The sequence below is a fragment of the Perna viridis genome, chromosome 6 (genome assembly GCF_037379345.1).
Source record: "Perna viridis isolate PV_CMFRI_1.1 ecotype Kerala chromosome 6, ASM3737934v1, whole genome shotgun sequence".
NCBI classification, from domain to species: Eukaryota; Metazoa; Mollusca; class Bivalvia; order Mytilida; family Mytilidae; genus Perna; species Perna viridis.
This window is the reverse complement of record NC_142450.1, coordinates 47,129,030-47,151,969: the sequence shown is the minus strand read 5'-3', so window position 1 is coordinate 47,151,969 and position 22,940 is coordinate 47,129,030. Positions and strand designations below refer to the sequence as shown.

Sequence of the window (22,940 nt, the reverse complement as noted above, 5' to 3'; positions counted from 1 at the left end):
GGGGTCAGAAACAGGAGTGTCAAGACTTGTTTTGTAAAGGGAGTGTAGTAGAGTGAGAGGTATAGAATAAAGTTTGTTTCTAATGTGATGAAGTCCAAGAGGTTTTTGTATGAAAGGAAGGAGACCATCTATGGAGACATCATGTAACTTAGGTGACGTATAGTGGCGATGGCCATGACTCCTTTCCCGTCTTGGATTTTTGTCAAATAAATTCATCACATTTATATTATTGTTATATTGGCTTGAAAGGTTTCCTATACTTTTGATGTTGTCATTGCATCCGTAAGGTATTGCAGTACCTAGTCTGCGTATCCAGTACTCCTCTCTTTCCCTACGATAGTTTTTACTTAGAACGGGACTATTCGTAGGATGGTAATTTTTTTCTAAAATACGAAATTTCATGGAGAGGATTGAATGATCTTGTTGATTAAAGTGTTGATAAATTGTCGGGAATTTGGTAGTGTTAATTCCCGAACGATGACCGCACATTCTTTTATTTAATCGTTCTTGCGTTTCTCCGACATATATTAAACCACGTAAGTTGCATTCTAATCCATATATTAAGTTTGTTGATTTGCAACTTAAGTCATCGTGACTTCTTGTGTGGAAGGTTTTGTTTGTAAGAGAACTGGAGAAGTAAGGATCGGTTATAAGAATGTTGCATGTTTTGCAATTTTTAATACCACATTTTGATATGGTACAATGTGTTTCGTCATCGTTGTAGTCAAATATATCATTTAAAGTGATGGAACATGGTTTGATTATTTTAAAATAGTCAGAAGTTTTGTACTGGAATAGATGGTCTGCAGACTGAACGTGTGATTGGGTACTTTTAGTTGAATTGGTCGGGGCACTTTCCATACCAGATGTGAGTGTGCTAAGATTCCCATCTGGGGACACCACATACTTACAAGACAACAGAGTGTCCGATCTGCTGTCAGGTTCGGACCTTTTTATACTGGCCGACGTCCGAGCCAGTATTTCTTCATTCCTGTTGTTAAAACCATTAATTTTAAAAATTGTATTACTGGGTTGATGATACCCTCGGGGACAAAATCCACCAGCAGAGGTATCGACCCAGTGGTGTGAAAGAGTAATCAAGGGAACCAAGGTTATAGCGGTAATCAAAAGAATGTAATCCAGGGACAAAGACCAGGCATGGAAAACAGACATACACAACAAAAAACATAAAGTAACTAAAAACATACATACAAAGTAACAAAAGTAAATGAGCAACTCGGACTCCACTAAAAAACTGGGAGCATGGACCAAGTGCACCGGTAGGGTAAGCGTCCTCTGCTTTTCTAGAAACACCCACCGAATTGCTCATAAAACGTCAAGTCCGGGGTAGACACACCGTCGATAAGATCATGTTATTGGTTGACACAATTCTACTAAATCACCACAAGATGCAAACAAGAAAAGTTTCTTTTTTAAAGGTAATTTAATGGGGAACTACAAATCAAGAATTTAATTTTAGAAAAGACAAAAACTCATAGAACCTATTTAAAAGTATTTCTTAAAGTTATTCTTTACCTATTATGGATTTCAGCAATATGATATTTTAGATCGTGGAATAGACAATATATGTACATGAATATAAGAGGACCACATAAAGGCAAAACATAAAAAAAAACTCTTAAGATGTAATCGTAGAAGCAATAAGGCACTGGTTTCAAGTTTTACCACATCCACTTTCATCAGCAATTTTGCCATGCATTTTATGAAACATCACAGCTGTTCCTTAATTGTATCATACGGACATTTAACATAAGGAACAAAGTGAAAATACAAGTCTTCCCAGCACTTAAGGGTACTAAGAAGTTCTCGAATAAGTTATTATCTAGATTATAACTTTTTTTTAAGGGAGTTAACCCTTTGTTATATATTAATTTAAAAAAATAGTTTAAAATATTTAACAAGAAAATTGACACGTTCCTGTTCAATAAGACAAATTCTTTCAACGAACATGTTTCATATTCTTTTATTGTATATTTTTCGTATATATACATGTCGTTAATATTATTATCTTGATATGTTTTCTCTGTTTGAACAAACTTCAGCCTTCAATAAAATGAAACAAAGCATATAGTTATTGCAACAAAAACTTACTTGTGGCATGCTTTAGTGGCATCGTAGGATGGCTTAGTAAATTATGGTAAACAGAAATAGCTTTGATATCAGTATAAAGATGTCCTGGATTGAGATCATTTCCGACCACCAATAAAGTTGAGTCGTTGTTCTGTGCATTGTAAGAGTAATTCTTTCCTCCTACTTCCACTATGTACGAATCAACCGCACCAGTGCCTTTCGTGACGTTAAATGTTATACTTGTGGTGTTTTGTGTAACAGGTTGGATTGAAGGCATTGAGGGATCTACAAATACAGTATGACTTCATTATAGAGAATGCATATATGTAACACAATTTTCTACGGAAACAAATCAAATATTTCACGTAAAGGAATTTTCGGTTAAAAAAAACTATATATTTTGTTGTTTTTTTTTACCTGAAATTTGAAGAATCATCTTGTTGTGATAATAATCATCATATTTTTTTTTCCAAACAGTCAAGAATATTTACGAAAGAATAAATCTTTTAAAATACTTAATTCCCATTTAATATTATTTTAAAAGGAACAGATATGGTGAAACCAAACAATTATAACTTCGACTGTAATTACCAATTTCAAATTGAAATGTTTCTATTGTTAGTTTCTGTATAAAAATTGTCATCCAACACAGTATTCCCACGGCCCGACATTAGAAAAGTACAAATATAAATATACAATAAAAATATGTGGTTTAAACAGGAAAAACATTGTGTCACAGTTATCAATATAGAAAATGAAAATGTTTTGATTGTGAGAAACAAACCACAAAAGGGGAACTACTATAGAACTTTGTACGATTATGTATTGTGCAGACCACTCAAGATTGGAAAAAAACTATTCGTACAAATAAAGTAAATGAACAATTTCGACTCCACTAAAAACTGGGAGCATGGACCAGGTCCACCGGTAGGGTAAGCGTCCTCTGCTTTTCTAGAAACACCCGCCCAGTTGCTCATAAAAAGTCAAGTCCGGGGTAGACAAACGAGGAAAGGAAAACTATCATCTGTTGAAGAAATCAGTTTTCATGGTGCAGATGGATACACCATAACGACCCACGAGTTCATGATAACGACCATAAAACTTCTGTAATGATGACTTCAATCTTGTAGCAACATAACCCTGTTCAAGAAGCCTATTTGTTAGAGTTCTAGCACGATACAAAAAGTCTGCGTAGTTTCGGCAAGCTCTGGCATAACGTATGAGTTGTGATATGAATACTCCATACGCAGGAGCCGAAGGGATGTTGCCACAGATGAAAGGAAAGTTGACAATTCTGAATGAAAAGTCATCACGTTTGTCGTAAAGTTTGGTCAATAGTTTTCCTTTACCATCGATTTCTAAGTGTAGGTCAAGATATGAGGCTGACTTCACAGTGTCTGTAATATCCTTTATCTCAAGTTCTTTTGGGTAGATGCGATGTATCAAATCCAAGAAATTAGAATTGTTTAAAGATAATACGTCATCTATATAGCGGAAACTGAAATTGAAGGATCTAGCCAACCGATATTCTTTCTTCCTGATCAGATCAGCTATAAAGTCAGCCTCATAAGAGTGAAGGAATAGGTCAGCAAGTAAAGGAGCACAATTTGTTCCCATTGGAATGTCGACCGTTTGTTGAAAAACACGTCCACCACACTGGACAAATATGTTGTCAATTAAAAATTCCAGCATTTTGTAAACATCTTCCTCTGTATATTTGGAAGATGATTTGGAATTATTTCTTACAAAGTAGGAGGAATCTCTACCAAGAACTATATATTTGTATCTAGATGTACCATCTTTTAAAAAAAAAACAACGATGTATAATGTTTTTATGTCGGGATTTTAACTGAGTATGGGGAATAGAAGTATACAGTGTTGAAAAATCATAGGTTTTAATGCTATTATATTCAGATAATAGTCTTGAACTGATTGTCTCCAAAAGATCTTTCGAATTTTTCAGGATCCACATTGAATTAATACTACTACGGGTGTAACAAGTATTGTGGTAGGACTGTAGACCCTCTTTGACAGTTGTGAGTATAGAAGTTAAAAGGTTTGAAAGAGGTTTGGTGGTACATTTTGCAGATCCAGCTATGAAACGTTGTTTGTATGGATTTTGTGAAGTTAAAGAATCCAGCACATAGATGGTAAATCACAATCATCGTCCTTGGTAGAGAGAGGATAGCACAGATTTATGGTTTTCCACAATCTCTTCTTTGGAGAGAGTGGTAGCAGTGTAGGTCTTATCACTGCTATTACTTTCTACGTCTACCTCTGATAATAAACATTGGATATAAAACGTTTTACAGACAAAAACGATGTTATTTTGGGCTTTGTCTGCTGGTATGACAACATATTTGTCATGTATAGTAGACAATGTTTTTACTACATCGGGGTCTTTGAAAACTGATGCAGCCTTGGCACTCATTGACCTACTTAAAACTTTCATTCGTTTCAAAATTAAAGACCTCACGGCCTTTAATTACTCTGACAGAGAATCAATGTCTTCTTGTTCTCGTTTTATCCATTTTCTTGCATAGTCCTCGACGGCATCCATAAGAACTTTAAAGTTATAATTCCAATTTATGGAGCGTGGTTCACGGTACTTGGGTCCTTTAGAAAGGATATTACGCAGAAATTCGTTTTCGATAATGGTTAAATCTCCCGTAACGACGTGACCAGAAGGACCACATTTGAATGGAGAGGTTTTGCAAGAACAGTCAGGTGGTTTAGCCTTGAAGTCCTCAATCTCGAGGTTCTGCAATAGCCTTTTATAATTGAAAATTTTGGATACTATGGGTGAAGTATAGGAATATGAAATAATTGGTATCGTTTTGTCTTTGAAATATGGGGGAATTTTGTTGGTAACGTTTTTGTGATGGAGGATGTTAGCCAAATTAATTGCATCTATACCTTTGTTGACAAACGGTAGTGGAAGAAATGATCGTTTTTCTTCATCTTGACTTTTCACACAAACTGGTTTAAAGAGTCTGTGGAAACCAATATCCAAAATGATGGCAACAAGTCTGTATAATGATGAGGTGGGGTCAGAAACAGGAGTGTCAAGACTTGTTTTGTAAAGGGAGTGTAGTAGAGTGAGAGGTATAGAATAAAGTTTGTTTCTAATGTGATGAAGTCCAAGAGGTTTTTGTATGAAAGGAAGGAGACCATCTATGGAGACATCATGTAACTTAGGTGACGTATAGTGGCGATGGCCATGACTCCTTTCCCGTCTTGGATTTTTGTCAAATAAATTCATCACATTTATATTATTGTTATATTGGCTTGAAAGGTTTCCTATACTTTTGATGTTGTCATTGCATCCGTAAGGTATTGCAGTACCTAGTCTGCGTATCCAGTACTCCTCTCTTTCCCTACGATAGTTTTTACTTAGAACGGGACTATTCGTAGGATGGTAATTTTTTTCTAAAATACGAAATTTCATGGAGAGGATTGAATGATCTTGTTGATTAAAGTGTTGATAAATTGTCGGGAATTTGGTAGTGTTAATTCCCGAACGATGACCGCACATTCTTTTATTTAATCGTTCTTGCGTTTCTCCGACATATATTAAACCACATAAGTTGCATTCTAATCCATATATTAAGTTTGTTGATTTGCAACTTAAGTCATCGTGACTTCTTGTGTGGAAGGTTTTGTTTGTAAGGGAACTGGAGAAGTAAGGATCGGTTATAAGAATGTTGCATGTTTTGCAATTTTTAATACCACATTTTGATATGGTACAATGTGTTTCGTCATCGTTGTAGTCAAATATATCATTTAAAGTGATGGAACATGGTTTGATTATTTTAAAATAGTCAGAAGTTTTGTACTGGAATAGATGGTCTGCAGACTGAACGTGTGATTGGGTACTTTTAGTTGAATTGGTCGGGGCACTTTCCATACCAGATGTGAGTGTGCTAAGATTCCCATCTGGGGACACCACATACTTACAAGACAACAGAGTGTCCGATCTGCTGTCAGGTTCGGACCTTTTTATACTGGCCGACGTCCGAGCCAGTATTTCTTCATTCCTGTTGTTAAAACCATTAATTTTAAAAATTGTATTACTGGGTTGATGATACCCTCGGGGACAAAATCCACCAGCAGAGGTATCGACCCAGTGGTGTGAAAGAGTAATCAAGGGAACCAAGGTTATAGCGGTAATCAAAAGAATGTAATCCAGGGACAAAGACCAGGCATGGAAAACAGACATACACAACAAAAAACATAAAGTAACTAAAAACATACATACAAAGTAACAAAAGTAAATGAGCAACTCGGACTCCACTAAAAAACTGGGAGCATGGACCAGGTGCACCGGTAGGGTAAGCGTCCTCTGCTTTTCTAGAAACACCCACCGAATTGCTCATAAAACGTCAAGTCCGGGGTAGACACACCGTCGATAAGATCATGTTATTGGTTGACACAATTCTACTAAATCACCACAAGATGCAAACAAGAAAAGTTTCTTTTTTAAAGGTAATTTAATGGGGAACTACAAATCAAGAATTTAATTTTAGAAAAGACAAAAACTCATAGAACCTATTTAAAAGTATTTCTTAAAGTTATTCTTTACCTATTATGGATTTCAGCAATATGATATTTTAGATCGTGGAATAGACAATATATGTACATGAATATAAGAGGACCACATAAAGGCAAAACATAAAAAAAAACTCTTCAGATGTAATCGTAGAAGCAATAAGGCACTGGTTTCAAGTTTTACCACATCCACTTTCATCAGCAATTTTGCCATGCATTTTATGAAACATCACAGCTGTTCCTTAATTGTATCATACGGACATTTAACATAAGGAACAAAGTGAAAATACAAGTCTTCCCAGCACTTAAGGGTACTAAGAAGTTCTCGAATAAGTTATTATCTAGATTATAACTTTTTTTTAAGGGAGTTAACCCTTTGTTATATATTAATTTAAAAAAATAGTTTAAAATATTTAACAAGAAAATTGACACGTTCCTGTTCAATAAGACAAATTCTTTCAACGAACATGTTTCATATTCTTTTATTGTATATTTTTCGTATATATACATGTCGTTAATATTATTATCTTGATATGTTTTCTCTGTTTGAACAAACTTCAGCCTTCAATAAAATGAAACAAAGCATATAGTTATTGCAACAAAAACTTACTTGTGGCATGCTTTAGTGGCATCGTAGGATGGCTTAGTAAATTATGGTAAACAGAAATAGCTTTGATATCAGTATAAAGATGTCCTGGATTGAGATCATTTCCGACCACCAATAAAGTTGAGTCGTTGTTCTGTGCATTGTAAGAGTAATTCTTTCCTCCTACTTCCACTATGTACGAATCAACCGCACCAGTGCCTTTCGTGACGTTAAATGTTATACTTGTGGTGTTTTGTGTAACAGGTTGGATTGAAGGCATTGAGGGATCTACAAATACAGTATGACTTCATTATAGAGAATGCATATATGTAACACAATTTTCTACGGAAACAAATCAAATATTTCACGTAAAGGAATTTTCGGTTAAAAAAAACTATATATTTTGTTGTTTTTTTTTACCTGAAATTTGAAGAATCATCTTGTTGTGATAATAATCATCATATTTTTTTTTCCAAACAGTCAAGAATATTTACGAAAGAATAAATCTTTTAAAATACTTAATTCCCATTTAATATTATTTTAAAAGGAACAGATATGGTGAAACCAAACAATTATAACTTCGACTGTAATTACCAATTTCAAATTGAAATGTTTCTATTGTTAGTTTCTGTATAAAAATTGTCATCCAACACAGTATTCCCACGGCCCGACATTAGAAAAGTACAAATATAAATATACAATAAAAATATGTGGTTTAAACAAGAAAAACATTGTGTCACAGTTATCAATATAGAAAATGAAAATGTTTTGATTGTGAGAAACAAACCACAAAAGGGGAACTACTATAGAACTTTGTACGATTATGTATTGTGCAGACCACTCAAGATTGGAAAAAAACTATTCGTACAAATAAAGTAAATGAACAATTTCGACTCCACTAAAAACTGGGAGCATGGACCAGGTCCACCGGTAGGGTAAGCGTCCTCTGCTTTTCTAGAAACACCCGCCGAGTTGCTCATAAAAAGTCAAGTCCGGGGTAGACAAACGAGGAAAGGAAAACTATCATCTGTTGAAGAAATCAGTTTTCATGGTGCAGATGGATACACCATAACGACCCACGAGTTCATGATAACGACCATAAAACTTCTGTAATGATGACTTCAATCTTGTAGCAACATAACCCTGTTCAAGAAGCCTATTTGTTAGAGTTCTAGCACGATACAAAAAGTCTGCGTAGTTTCGGCAAGCTCTGGCATAACGTATGAGTTGTGATATGAATACTCCATACGCAGGAGCCGAAGGGATGTTGCCACAGATGAAAGGAAAGTTGACAATTCTGAATGAAAAGTCATCACGTTTGTCGTAAAGTTTGGTCAATAGTTTTCCTTTACCATTGATTTCTAAGTGTAGGTCAAGATATGAGGCTGACTTCACAGTGTCTGTAATATCCTTTATCTCAAGTTCTTTTGGGTAGATGCGATGTATCAAATCCAAGAAATTAGAATTGTTTAAAGATAATACGTCATCTATATAGCGGAAACTGAAATTGAAGGATCTAGCCAACCGATATTCTTTCTTCCTGATCAGATCAGCTATAAAGTCAGCCTCATAAGAGTGAAGGAATAGGTCAGCAAGTAAAGGAGCACAATTTGTTCCCATTGGAATGTCGACCGTTTGTTGAAAAACACGTCCACCACACTGGACAAATATGTTGTCAATTAAAAATTCCAGCATTTTGTAAACATCTTCCTCTGTATATTTGGAAGATGATTTGGAATTATTTCTTACAAAGTAGGAGGAATCTCTACCAAGAACTATATATTTGTATCTAGGTGTACCATCTTTTAAAAAAAAAACAACGATGTATAATGTTTTTATGTCGGGATTTTAACTGAGTATGGGGAATAGAAGTATACAGTGTTGAAAAATCATAGGTTTTAATGCTATTATATTCAGATAATAGTCTTGAACTGATTGTCTCCAAAAGATCTTTCGAATTTTTCAGGATCCACATTGAATTAATACTACTACGGGTGTAACAAGTATTGTGGTAGGACTGTAGACCCTCTTTGACAGTTGTGAGTATAGAAGTTAAAAGGTTTGAAAGAGGTTTGGTGGTACATTTTGCAGATCCAGCTATGAAACGTTGTTTGTATGGATTTTGTGAAGTTAAAGAATCCAGCACATAGATGGTAAATCACAATCATCGTCCTTGGTAGAGAGACCAAGAGAGGATAGCACAGATTTATGGTTTTCCACAATCTCTTCTTTGGAGAGAGTGGTAGCAGTGTAGGTCTTATCACTGCTATTACTTTCTACGTCTACCTCTGATAATAAACATTGGATATAAAACGTTTTACAGACAAAAACGATGTTATTTTGGGCTTTGTCTGCTGGTATGACAACATATTTGTCATGTATAGTAGACAATGTTTTTACTACATCGGGGTCTTTGAAAACTGATGTAGCCTTGGCACTCATTGACCTACTTAAAACTTTCATTCGTTTCAAAATTAAAGACCTCACGGCCTTTAATTACTCTGACAGAGAATCAATGTCTTCTTGTTCTCGTTTTATCCATTTTCTTGCATAGTCCTCGACGGCATCCATAAGAACTTTAAAGTTATAATTCCAATTTATGGAGCGTGGTTCACGGTACTTGGGTCCTTTAGAAAGGATATTACGCAGAAATTCGTTTTCGATAATGGTTAAATCTCCCGTAACGACGTGACCAGAAGGACCACATTTGAATGGAGAGGTTTTGCAAGAACAGTCAGGTGGTTTAGCCTTGAAGTCCTCAATCTCGAGGTTCTGCAATAGCCTTTTATAATTGAAAATTTTGGATACTATGGGTGAAGTATAGGAATATGAAATAATTGGTATCGTTTTGTCTTTGAAATATGGGGGAATTTTGTTGGTAACGTTTTTGTGATGGAGGATGTTAGCCAAATTAATTGCATCTATACCTTTGTTGACAAACGGTAGTGGAAGAAATGATCGTTTTTCTTCATCTTGACTTTTCACACAAACTGGTTTAAAGAGTCTGTGGAAACCAATATCCAAAATGATGGCAACAAGTCTGTATAATGATGAGGTGGGGTCAGAAACAGGAGTGTCAAGACTTGTTTTGTAAAGGGAGTGTAGTAGAGTGAGAGGTATAGAATAAAGTTTGTTTCTAATGTGATGAAGTCCAAGAGGTTTTTGTATGAAAGGAAGGAGACCATCTATGGAGACATCATGTAACTTAGGTGACGTATAGTGGCGATGGCCATGACTCCTTTCCCGTCTTGGATTTTTGTCAAATAAATTCATCACATTTATATTATTGTTATATTGGCTTGAAAGGTTTCCTATACTTTTGATGTTGTCATTGCATCCGTAAGGTATTGCAGTACCTAGTCTGCGTATCCAGTACTCCTCTCTTTCCCTACGATAGTTTTTACTTAGAACGGGACTGTTCGTAGGATGGTAATTTTTTTCTAAAATACGAAATTTCATGGAGAGGATTGAATGATCTTGTTGATTAAAGTGTTGATAAATTGTCGGGAATTTGGTAGTGTTAATTCCCGAACGATGACCGCACATTCTTTTATTTAATCGTTCTTGCGTTTCTCCGACATATATTAAACCACATAAGTTGCATTCTAATCCATATATTAAGTTTGTTGATTTGCAACTTAAGTCATCGTGACTTCTTGTGTGGAAGGTTTTGTTTGTAAGGGAACTGGAGAAGTAAGGATCGGTTATAAGAATGTTGCATGTTTTGCAATTTTTAATACCACATTTTGATATGGTACAATGTGTTTCGTCATCGTTGTAGTCAAATATATCATTTAAAGTGATGGAACATGGTTTGATTATTTTAAAATAGTCAGAAGTTTTGTACTGGAATAGATGGTCTGCAGACTGAACGTGTGATTGGGTACTTTTAGTTGAATTGGTCGGGGCACTTTCCATACCAGATGTGAGTGTGCTAAGATTCCCATCTGGGGACACCACATACTTACAAGACAACAGAGTGTCCGATCTGCTGTCAGGTTCGGACCTTTTTATACTGGCCGACGTCCGAGCCAGTATTTCTTCATTCCTGTTGTTAAAACCATTAATTTTAAAAATTGTATTACTGGGTTGATGATACCCTCGGGGACAAAATCCACCAGCAGAGGTATCGACCCAGTGGTGTGAAAGAGTAATCAAGGGAACCAAGGTTATAGCGGTAATCAAAAGAATGTAATCCAGGGACAAAGACCAGGCATGGAAAACAGACATACACAACAAAGAACATAAAGTAACTAAAAACATACATACAAAGTAACAAAAGTAAATGAGCAACTCGGACTCCACTAAAACACTGGGAGCATGGACCAGGTGCACCGGTAGGGTAAGCGTCCTCTGCTTTTCTAGAAACACCCACCGAATTGCTCATAAAACGTCAAGTCCGGGGTAGACACACCGTCGATAAGATCATGTTATTGGTTGACACAATTCTACTAAATCACCACAAGATGCAAACAAGAAAAGTTTCTTTTTTAAAGGTAATTTAATGGGGAACTACAAATCAAGAATTTAATTTTAGAAAAGACAAAAACTCATAGAACCTATTTAAAAGTATTTCTTAAAGTTATTCTTTACCTATTATGGATTTCAGCAATATGATATTTTAGATCGTGGAATAGACAATATATGTACATGAATATAAGAGGACCACATAAAGGCAAAACATAAAAAAAACTCTTAAGATGTAATCGTAGAAGCAATAAGACACTGGTTTCAAGTTTTACCACATCCACTTTCATCAGCAATTTTGCCATGCATTTTATGAAACATCACAGCTGTTCCTTAATTGTATCATACGGACATTTAACATAAGGAACAAAGTGAAAATACAAGTCTTCCCAGCACTTAAGGGTACTAAGAAGTTCTCGAATAAGTTATTATCTAGATTATAACTTTTTTTTAAGGGAGTTAACCCTTTGTTATATATTAATTTAAAAAAATAGTTTAAAATATTTAACAAGAAAATTGACACGTTCCTGTTCAATAAGACAAATTCTTTCAACGAACATGTTTCATATTCTTTTATTGTATATTTTTCGTATATATACATGTCGTTAATATTATTATCTTGATATGTTTTCTCTGTTTGAACAAACTTCAGCCTTCAATAAAATGAAACAAAGCATATAGTTATTGCAACAAAAACTTACTTGTGGCATGCTTTAGTGGCATCGTAGGATGGCTTAGTAAATTATGGTAAACAGAAATAGCTTTGATATCAGTATAAAGATGTCCTGGATTGAGATCATTTCCGACCACCAATAAAGTTGAGTCGTTGTTCTGTGCATTGTAAGAGTAATTCTTTCCTCCTACTTCCACTATGTACGAATCAACCGCACCAGTGCCTTTCGTGACGTTAAATGTTATACTTGTGGTGTTTTGTGTAACAGGTTGGATTGAAGGCATTGAGGGATCTACAAATACAGTATGACTTCATTATAGAGAATGCATATATGTAACACAATTTTCTACGGAAACAAATCAAATATTTCACGTAAAGGAATTTTCGGTTAAAAAAAACTATATATTTTGTTGTTTTTTTTTACCTGAAATTTGAAGAATCATCTTGTTGTGATAATAATCATCATATTTTTTTTTCCAAACAGTCAAGAATATTTACGAAAGAATAAATCTTTTAAAATACTTAATTCCCATTTAATATTATTTTAAAAGGAACAGATATGGTGAAACCAAACAATTATAACTTCGACTGTAATTACCAATTTCAAATTGAAATGTTTCTATTGTTAGTTTCTGTATAAAAATTGTCATCCAACACAGTATTCCCACGGCCCGACATTAGAAAAGTACAAATATAAATATACAATAAAAATATGTGGTTTAAACAGGAAAAACATTGTGTCACAGTTATCAATATAGAAAATGAAAATGTTTTGATTGTGAGAAACAAACCACAAAAGGGGAACTACTATAGAACTTTGTACGATTATGTATTGTGCAGACCACTCAAGATTGGAAAAAAACTATTCGTACAAATAAAGTAAATGAACAATTTAGGGTAAGCGTCCTCTGCTTTTCTAGAAACACCCGCCGAGTTGCTCATAAAAAGTCAAGTCCGGGGTAGACAAACGAGGAAAGGAAAACTATCATCTGTTGAAGAAATCAGTTTTCATGGTGCAGATGGATACACCATAACGACCCACGAGTTCATGATAACGACCATAAAACTTCTGTAATGATGACTTCAATCTTGTAGCAACATAACCCTGTTCAAGAAGCCTATTTGTTAGAGTTCTAGCACGATACAAAAAGTCTGCGTAGTTTCGGCAAGCTCTGGCATAACGTATGAGTTGTGATATGAATACTCCATACGCAGGAGCCGAAGGGATGTTGCCACAGATGAAAGGAAAGTTGACAATTCTGAATGAAAAGTCATCACGTTTGTCGTAAAGTTTGGTCAATAGTTTTCCTTTACCATCGATTTCTAAGTGTAGGTCAAGATATGAGGCTGACTTCACAGTGTCTGTAATATCCTTTATCTCAAGTTCTTTTGGGTAGATGCGATGTATCAAATCCAAGAAATTAGAATTGTTTAAAGATAATACGTCATCTATATAGCGGAAACTGAAATTGAAGGATCTAGCCAACCGATATTCTTTCTTCCTGATCAGATCAGCTATAAAGTCAGCCTCATAAGAGTGAAGGAATAGGTCAGCAAGTAAAGGAGCACAATTTGTTCCCATTGGAATGTCGACCGTTTGTTGAAAAACACGTCCACCACACTGGACAAATATGTTGTCAATTAAAAATTCCAGCATTTTGTAAACATCTTCCTCTGTATATTTGGAAGATGATTTGGAATTATTTCTTACAAAGTAGGAGGAATCTCTACCAAGAACTATATATTTGTATCTAGGTGTACCATCTTTTAAAAAAAAAACAACGATGTATAATGTTTTTATGTCGGGATTTTAACTGAGTATGGGGAATAGAAGTATACAGTGTTGAAAAATCATAGGTTTTAATGCTATTATATTCAGATAATAGTCTTGAACTGATTGTCTCCAAAAGATCTTTCGAATTTTTCAGGATCCACATTGAATTAATACTACTACGGGTGTAACAAGTATTGTGGTAGGACTGTAGACCCTCTTTGACAGTTGTGAGTATAGAAGTTAAAAGGTTTGAAAGAGGTTTGGTGGTACATTTTGCAGATCCAGCTATGAAACGTTGTTTGTATGGATTTTGTGAAGTTAAAGAATCCAGCACATAGATGGTAAATCACAATCATCGTCCTTGGTAGAGAGAGGATAGCACAGATTTATGGTTTTCCACAATCTCTTCTTTGGAGAGAGTGGTAGCAGTGTAGGTCTTATCACTGCTATTACTTTCTACGTCTACCTCTGATAATAAACATTGGATATAAAACGTTTTACAGACAAAAACGATGTTATTTTGGGCTTTGTCTGCTGGTATGACAACATATTTGTCATGTATAGTAGACAATGTTTTTACTACATCGGGGTCTTTGAAAACTGATGTAGCCTTGGCACTCATTGACCTACTTAAAACTTTCATTCGTTTCAAAATTAAAGACCTCACGGCCTTTAATTACTCTGACAGAGAATCAATGTCTTCTTGTTCTCGTTTTATCCATTTTCTTGCATAGTCCTCGACGGCATCCATAAGAACTTTAAAGTTATAATTCCAATTTATGGAGCGTGGTTCACGGTACTTGGGTCCTTTAGAAAGGATATTACGCAGAAATTCGTTTTCGATAATGGTTAAATCTCCCGTAACGACGTGACCAGAAGGACCACATTTGAATGGAGAGGTTTTGCAAGAACAGTCAGGTGGTTTAGCCTTGAAGTCCTCAATCTCGAGGTTCTGCAATAGCCTTTTATAATTGAAAATTTTGGATACTATGGGTGAAGTATAGGAATATGAAATAATTGGTATCGTTTTGTCTTTGAAATATGGGGGAATTTTGTTGGTAACGTTTTTGTGATGGAGGATGTTAGCCAAATTAATTGCATCTATACCTTTGTTGACAAACGGTAGTGGAAGAAATGATCGTTTTTCTTCATCTTGACTTTTCACACAAACTGGTTTAAAGAGTCTGTGGAAACCAATATCCAAAATGATGGCAACAAGTCTGTATAATGATGAGGTGGGGTCAGAAACAGGAGTGTCAAGACTTGTTTTGTAAAGGGAGTGTAGTAGAGTGAGAGGTATAGAATAAAGTTTGTTTGTAATGTGATGAAGTCCAAGAGGTTTTTGTATGAAAGGAAGGAGACCATCTATGGAGACATCATGTAACTTAGGTGACGTATAGTGGCGATGGCCATGACTCCTTTCCCGTCTTGGATTTTTGTCAAATAAATTCATCACATTTATATTATTGTTATATTGGCTTGAAAGGTTTCCTATACTTTTGATGTTGTCATTGCATCCGTAAGGTATTGCAGTACCTAGTCTGCGTATCCAGTACTCCTCTCTTTCCCTACGATAGTTTTTACTTAGAACGGGACTGTTCGTAGGATGGTAATTTTTTTCTAAAATACGAAATTTCATGGAGAGGATTGAATGATCTTGTTGATTAAAGTGTTGATAAATTGTCGGGAATTTGGTAGTGTTAATTCCCGAACGATGACCGCACATTCTTTTATTTAATCGTTCTTGCGTTTCTCCGACATATATTAAACCACATAAGTTGCATTCTAATCCATATATTAAGTTTGTTGATTTGCAACTTAAGTCATCGTGACTTCTTGTGTGGAAGGTTTTGTTTGTAAGGGAACTGGAGAAGTAAGGATCGGTTATAAGAATGTTGCATGTTTTGCAATTTTTAATACCACATTTTGATATGGTACAATGTGTTTCGTCATCGTTGTAGTCAAATATATCATTTAAAGTGATGGAACATGGTTTGATTATTTTAAAATAGTCAGAAGTTTTGTACTGGAATAGATGGTCTGCAGACTGAACGTGTGATTGGGTACTTTTAGTTGAATTGGTCGGGGCACTTTCCATACCAGATGTGAGTGTGCTAAGATTCCCATCTGGGGACACCACATACTTACAAGACAACAGAGTGTCCGATCTGCTGTCAGGTTCGGACCTTTTTATACTGGCCGACGTCCGAGCCAGTATTTCTTCATTCCTGTTGTTAAAACCATTAATTTTAAAAATTGTATTACTGGGTTGATGATACCCTCGGGGACAAAATCCACCAGCAGAGGTATCGACCCAGTGGTGTGAAAGAGTAATCAAGGGAACCAAGGTTATAGCGGTAATCAAAAGAATGTAATCCAGGGACAAAGACCAGGCATGGAAAACAGACATACACAACAAAGAACATAAAGTAACTAAAAACATACATACAAAGTAACAAAAGTAAATGAGCAACTCGGACTCCACTAAAAAACTGGGAGCATGGACCAGGTGCACCGGTAGGGTAAGCGTCCTCTGCTTTTCTAGAAACACCCACCGAATTGCTCATAAAACGTCAAGTCCGGGGTAGACACACCGTCGATAAGATCATGTTATTGGTTGACACAATTCTACTAAATCACCACAAGATGCAAACAAGAAAAGTTTCTTTTTTAAAGGTAATTTAATGGGGAACTACAAATCAAGAATTTAATTTTAGAAAAGACAAAAACTCATAGAACCTATTTAAAAGTATTTCTTAAAGTTATTCTTTACCTATTATGGATTTCAGCAATATGATATTTTAGATCGTGGAATAGACAATATATGTACATGAATATAAGAGGACCACATAAAGGCAAAACATAAAAAAAAAACTCTTAAGATGTAATCGTAGAAGCAATAAGACACTGGTTTCAAGTTTTACCACATCCACTTTCATCAGCAATTTTGCCATGCATTTTATGAAACATCACAGCTGTTCCTTAATTGTATCATACGGACATTTAACATAAGGAACAAAGTGAAAATACAAGTCTTCCCAGCACTTAAGGGTACTAAGAAGTTCTCGAATAAGTTATTATCTAGATTATAACTTTTTTTTAAGGGAGTTAACCCTTTGTTATATATTAATTTAAAAAAATAGTTTAAAATATTTAACAAGAAAATTGACACGTTCCTGTTCAATAAGACAAATTCTTTCAACGAACATGTTTCATATTCTTTTATTGTATATTTTTCGTATATATACATGTCGTTAATATTATTATCTTGATATGTTTTCTCTGTTTGAACAAACTTCAGCCTTCAATAAAATGAAACAAAGCATATAGTTATTGCAACAAAAACTTACTTGTGGCATGCTTTAGTGGCATCGTAGGATGGCTTAGTAAATTATGGTAAACAGAAATAGCTTTGATGTCAGTATAAAGATGTCCTGGATTGAGATCATATCCGACCACCAATAAAGTTGAGTTGTTGTTCTGTGCATTGTAAGAGTAATTCTTTCCTCCTACTTCCACTATGTACAAATCAACCGCACCAGTGCCTTTCGTGACGTTAAATGTTATACTTGTGGTGTTTTGTGTAACAGGTTGGATTGAAGGCATTGAGGGATCTACAAATACAGTATGATTTAATTATAGAGAATGCATATATGTAACACAGTTTTCTACGGAAACAAATCAAATATTTCACGTAAAGGAATTTTCGGTAAAAAAAAACTATATATTTTGTTGTTTTTTTTTTACCTGAAATTTGAAGAATCATCTTGTTGTGATAATAATCATCATATTTTTTTCCAAACAATCAAGAATATTTACGAAAGAATAAATCTTTTAAAATACTTAATTCCCATTTAATATTATTTTAAAAGGAACAGATATGGTGAAACCAAACAATTATAACATCGAATATAATTACCAATTTCAAATTGAAATGTTTCTATTGTTAGTTTCTGTATAAAAATTGTCATCCAACACAGTATTCCCACGGCCCGACATTAGAAAAGTACAAATATAAATATACAATAAAAATATGTGGTTTAAACAAGAAAAACATTGTGTCACAGTTATCAATATAGAAAATGAAAATGTTTTGATTGTGAGAAACAAACCACAAAAGGGGAACTAGTATAGAACAGTGTACGATTATGTATTGTGCAGACCACTCAAGATTGAAAAAAAAACTATTCGTACAAATAAGCACAATATGCAAATGAAGAAAAATAGTTACAGAATGACGTTGAGCCTAATATAGCTCTATCAATGAAACGACACACACTAAGTGTGCACTTTTAAATGATTTGACCTGAAAGTCGTAATATATACAGTTTAATCACGCCACCGGCCAGGGTGCACATTTGACCCAGACGCTCCCGTAACCGTCTATAATTATTTAGACACTCAGTAGATCTGATGATGGAGGGGTTCGGCTAATGCCTAACGCTTGAACTGAATCTACCTACTGTTTAAATAATCATAGACGGTCACCTGGGAACTTATAACTTAAATTATGCGTTCTGTTGACCCCTCGCTATTGCATAAAGCCATTCGTTGTTCATTCAGAATAGCCAACTTTCCTTCCTTCTGTGGCAACATCCCTTCAGCACCTGCGTATGGAGTGTTCATATCACAACTCATACGTTATGCCAGAGCTTGCCGAAACTACGCAGACTTTTTGTATCGCGCTAGAACTCTAACAATTAGGCTTCTGTAACAGGGTTATGTTGCTACAAGATTGAAGTCATCACTACAGAATTTTTATGGTCGTCATCATGAACTCGTCGATCGTTATGGTGTATCCATCTGCACCATGAAAACTGATTTATTCAACGATTCATAGTTTTCCTTTCCTCGTTTTTCTACCCAGGACTTGCTTTTTTCTGAGCAACTCGGTGGGTGTTTCTAGAAAAAACAGAGGACGCTGACCCTACCGGTGCACCTGGTCCATGCTCCCAGTTTTTAGTGAAGTCAAAATTGTTCATTTACTTTTGTTACATTGTATGTATGATTTTAGTTACTTTATGTTCTTTGTTGTGTATGTCTGTTTTACATGTCTGTTCTTTGTCCTTGGATTGCATTCTTTCGATTTCCGCTATAACCTTGGTTCCGAATAACCGAAGCAGCAATGTGCAAATGAGAATGATAGATAGAAAATCTATCCGCCACTTTCAAACTGTCGTGACAAAGATAGTTCAATCACGTCACTGGCCAGAGTGTACATTTGTCCTGGACGCCAAGACAAAAATAGATTTACCGAATCATTTCAAAAAAACTTCGATGTAATATAGTCTGATACAGAGACTAATTAATATCTTCTTAATATAGATAAACAAAATCGTACAAAAATATAATAAGCTCCCATGAGGTCTATGTTTACTTAGACAGTCAGTAGATCTGTTGGAGATATTCAGCTAATGTAGTAACCCTCCAACATAATTTACTTGATGTCTAAATAACCATAGACTATCACCTGGGAGCTTATAATTTATAAAAAAATTTAAATAGTCTTTAAATTGTGGTGTACGTTAACGAATTCCTCGAAATGTATGTAGTGTCTTTCTACACATAAAAATATTTTTTGCGCACATGAACATGAAAATATAGGTCGTCATGTATCTCATTGATCTGATAAAAACTAAATGTACAATTTTAAGTTGTGTTTGACCACTTGTGACTGCATAAAACCATTCGTCCAAATAACCGAAGCTGCAATATGCAAATGAAGAAAACTCCATCCGCCATTGATGAAAATATTTGAAGGAACAATTTGCAAATAATAATAACAGAAAAATCCATCTACTAATGGTAACAAAAGTTGCAGAATGATAGCTCTATCAATGAAACGACGCACGCAAAGTCTGCACTTACAATTTGACCTAAATATCGTGACAAAGACAGTTCAATCACGCTACCAGTTAGTGTGTACTTTTGACCTGGACGCCAAGACAAAAATAGATTTTTCATAGTACCACTGAATGATTTCCAATAAAACTTCGAAGAAATATAGCTCGTTACAGCTATTAATATATATTTACAAAATAGAGATGAGTCGTACAAACATGTTATCAGGTCCCGTGGCCGTCTATGATCATTTAGAGATCATTTTCATCGTTTGAGATTGCAATAGCAGTTATCCTATTATACTGCCCTCCAGCTAGCAGTCCAGAAACAGTGGCATATGGTTCGTTGGTAAAATTAAATTCTTTGTCATCAATACTTATAGTGAAGTAGTCGTTTATTCCTTTTCCGGGGATGATTAAAAAGGTAATTGTTGACGTAGTTTGATTAATTGCTTTTAACGTTGGTTTTGATGGGTCAAAAATAAAAACAAATCGCATTTCAAACAATTAGGAATACCGAAAGAAAATTTTAAAATGAAAAATACCCTTTTTCTTCTTTTCTGAAAGTAATTCGGCAGCCTTTGGTTTTCACATCCATTACAATGGCCATACATTAGCAATATCTAAATTTATTTTATTAATACAAACAGTTTTGTAGCTCATATGTGTATTAATATCAAGTTAGTAAGATACGCTTTATTGTCTTCAGAATCTATTTTAGGTTACAGACCACCAATTCAACCAATGAGCATTTGGAACGTACGCAAAAATAGTCCTACGCAGAAATTACCCCTGTTCCTCATAGTGCTGTGAAAAAAGTTCTCATCTTATTTAAAAAATTTAAACAGTTTCTGAAAGGAAAAACATTTCTGTACATTTTATAGGTTCATTTTGCTTCTTGTGATGTGAAGCCTAATCTCCATAATGATTTTTAAATATACCCCTATCTTGTGAAAACACTGGGATTTCCCATGCTATTTATAGACCCTTCACTTCCGGTGACCAGTACTGCACTGCAAGTCTGCTAACCCCACATGCCATTCTGAGGATTGTGAGCTGACATATGTAGAATCATGCTGATATATAGTCCTCTGCAGGTTAAAGTTAAGGTAAAGTCCAGAGAAGCCATTGAATATTGTGAAATTAGCATAGAAGCCTATGGAAAGTGGAATTAGTGGTTTTTAGCCTTAAGGAGAAGCCATGGCAAAATGAAAAGTTTTTTGAAATAGCTTTAAACTACTTGAAGATCTTGTTAACTTTGCCATGAGAGGAATACACTACAAAAATCCTTCAAAATATGCATTTTTTTAAGTTATAGGTCCAAATTATTGAAAATTGGTCTTTTTGGCTGATTTTTATGTCCTATCTTGTAAAAAGTGTAGAAAATTTAGTAAAAATATCAAATATTAAACTTTGAGGGCTATATTTACCTAAATATGGTGGTAATAAGCACTTGAAATCAAGTTTTGTGTAGATTTGAGCAAAAATTAGGTTAGAAATGAGGAAAACCTCACTTTCATTACTGCGGTTAAGGCCATATCAGCATTCCCCTATGGCAACATGGAAAATCCATTATTGAGTACTTTTTTTGCTTTAGGTGCCCTTTACTGGTCATGTTTTAATGTGAAAACACTGTATTTACAAATTTAAAGCCAAATATATCACCTTTTGTGAAAATTTAAAGATTTAGGATTTTTGACATGTGATCAAGAAAAAGGGGGAGGCATGTCAGAAATATTTTTTTAAAAATAGACCAATTTCTCAGAAAATGATTACTTTTAAAACTATTTCTTCATTAATATTGTTAAAAAACAAGTTGTGATTGATATTTTTTATTTGAAAAGTCAGAAAAAGTTCTTTGCAAATATTTAATACATTTAAGTATGGTAGAATATTGTCACTTTTTTGCTCGCACAACTTGGTTACCCTATATTTAAAAATCAAATATTTAAAAAAGTGCTTGTCACATTTCACTGAAACTTTGCAAATGCATTCAGTATGTGTGTAGGAAGATACCTGTATAGTTATTTATTTTTTCTAAGACAAAAAGTGACCCTTTAGGTTACAGACCACCAATTCAACCAATGAGCATTTGGAACGTACGCAAAAATAGTCCTACGCAGAAATTACCCCTGTTCCTCATAGTGCTGTGAAAAAAGTTCTCATCTTATTTAAAAAATTTAAACAGTTTCTGAAAGGAAAAACATTTCTGTACATTTTATAGGTTCATTTTGCTTCTTGTGATGTGAAGCCTAATCTCCATAATGATTTTTAAATATACCCCTATCTTGTGAAAACACTGGGATTTCCCATGCTATTTATAGACCCTTCACTTCCGGTGACCAGTACTGCACTGCAAGTCTGCTAACCCCACATGCCATTCTGAGGATTGTGAGCTGACATATGTAGAATCATGCTGATATATAGTCCTCTGCAGGTTAAAGTTAAGGTAAAGTCCAGAGAAGCCATTGAATATTGTGAAATTAGCATAGAAGCCTATGGAAAGTGGAATTAGTGGTTTTTAGCCTTTAATAAGTTTATATTATAATTACAGAACAGAGAACCGGAGGCTCATTACAAATTTCCAAGTTCAAAAAATATTTCACTTTTTGTCAGCTTTCTATATACTTCACTCGTATCAGTATAAGTATTTTCTTTAAAACATTTGTTAATTATTTTTAGTAGCATTTTAGTCATTGGAAAATGTAGCCAAATAGTGTCAATTCTGAAACAAAACAAGTAAGTAGTAACCAATGCTTTATAGGAAACATGTTTAGATATAACGTATCGTACAAAACAGAATTACATACATATTCCTTTTCATATGTAATTTTAGTTGAAATACGGGCGCATATATTTTTTTGATATAACCCCAAAATTCAAAACACTACTATATAGTCTAAGATACAATTCTTATAGCGTGTGCATGTTGTTTCTAGTGGAGTCCGGTTTGGTTATTTA

The 22,940-nt window shown here is 34.6% G+C and overlaps 1 protein-coding gene across 7 annotated transcripts in view; it reads right to left on the bottom strand.

The window, feature by feature from the left end:
- Positions 1 to 22,940, bottom strand: part of LOC148615302 (receptor-type tyrosine-protein phosphatase H-like) — a 134,902-nt gene that overhangs the window by 46,890 nt on the left and 65,072 nt on the right. For all 7 annotated transcript variants that reach the window (XM_088590151.1, XM_088590147.1, XM_088590150.1 and 4 more), the window contains 4 exons: positions 17,490 to 17,753; positions 12,394 to 12,657; positions 7,250 to 7,513; positions 2,113 to 2,376 (listed from right to left, as the gene is read on the bottom strand). In XM_088590151.1, coding sequence (XP_088446277.1) covers positions 2,113 to 2,376; positions 7,250 to 7,513; positions 12,394 to 12,657; positions 17,490 to 17,753 — 1,056 coding nt within the window. The remainder of the gene's footprint in view (positions 1 to 2,112; positions 2,377 to 7,249; positions 7,514 to 12,393; positions 12,658 to 17,489; positions 17,754 to 22,940) is intronic.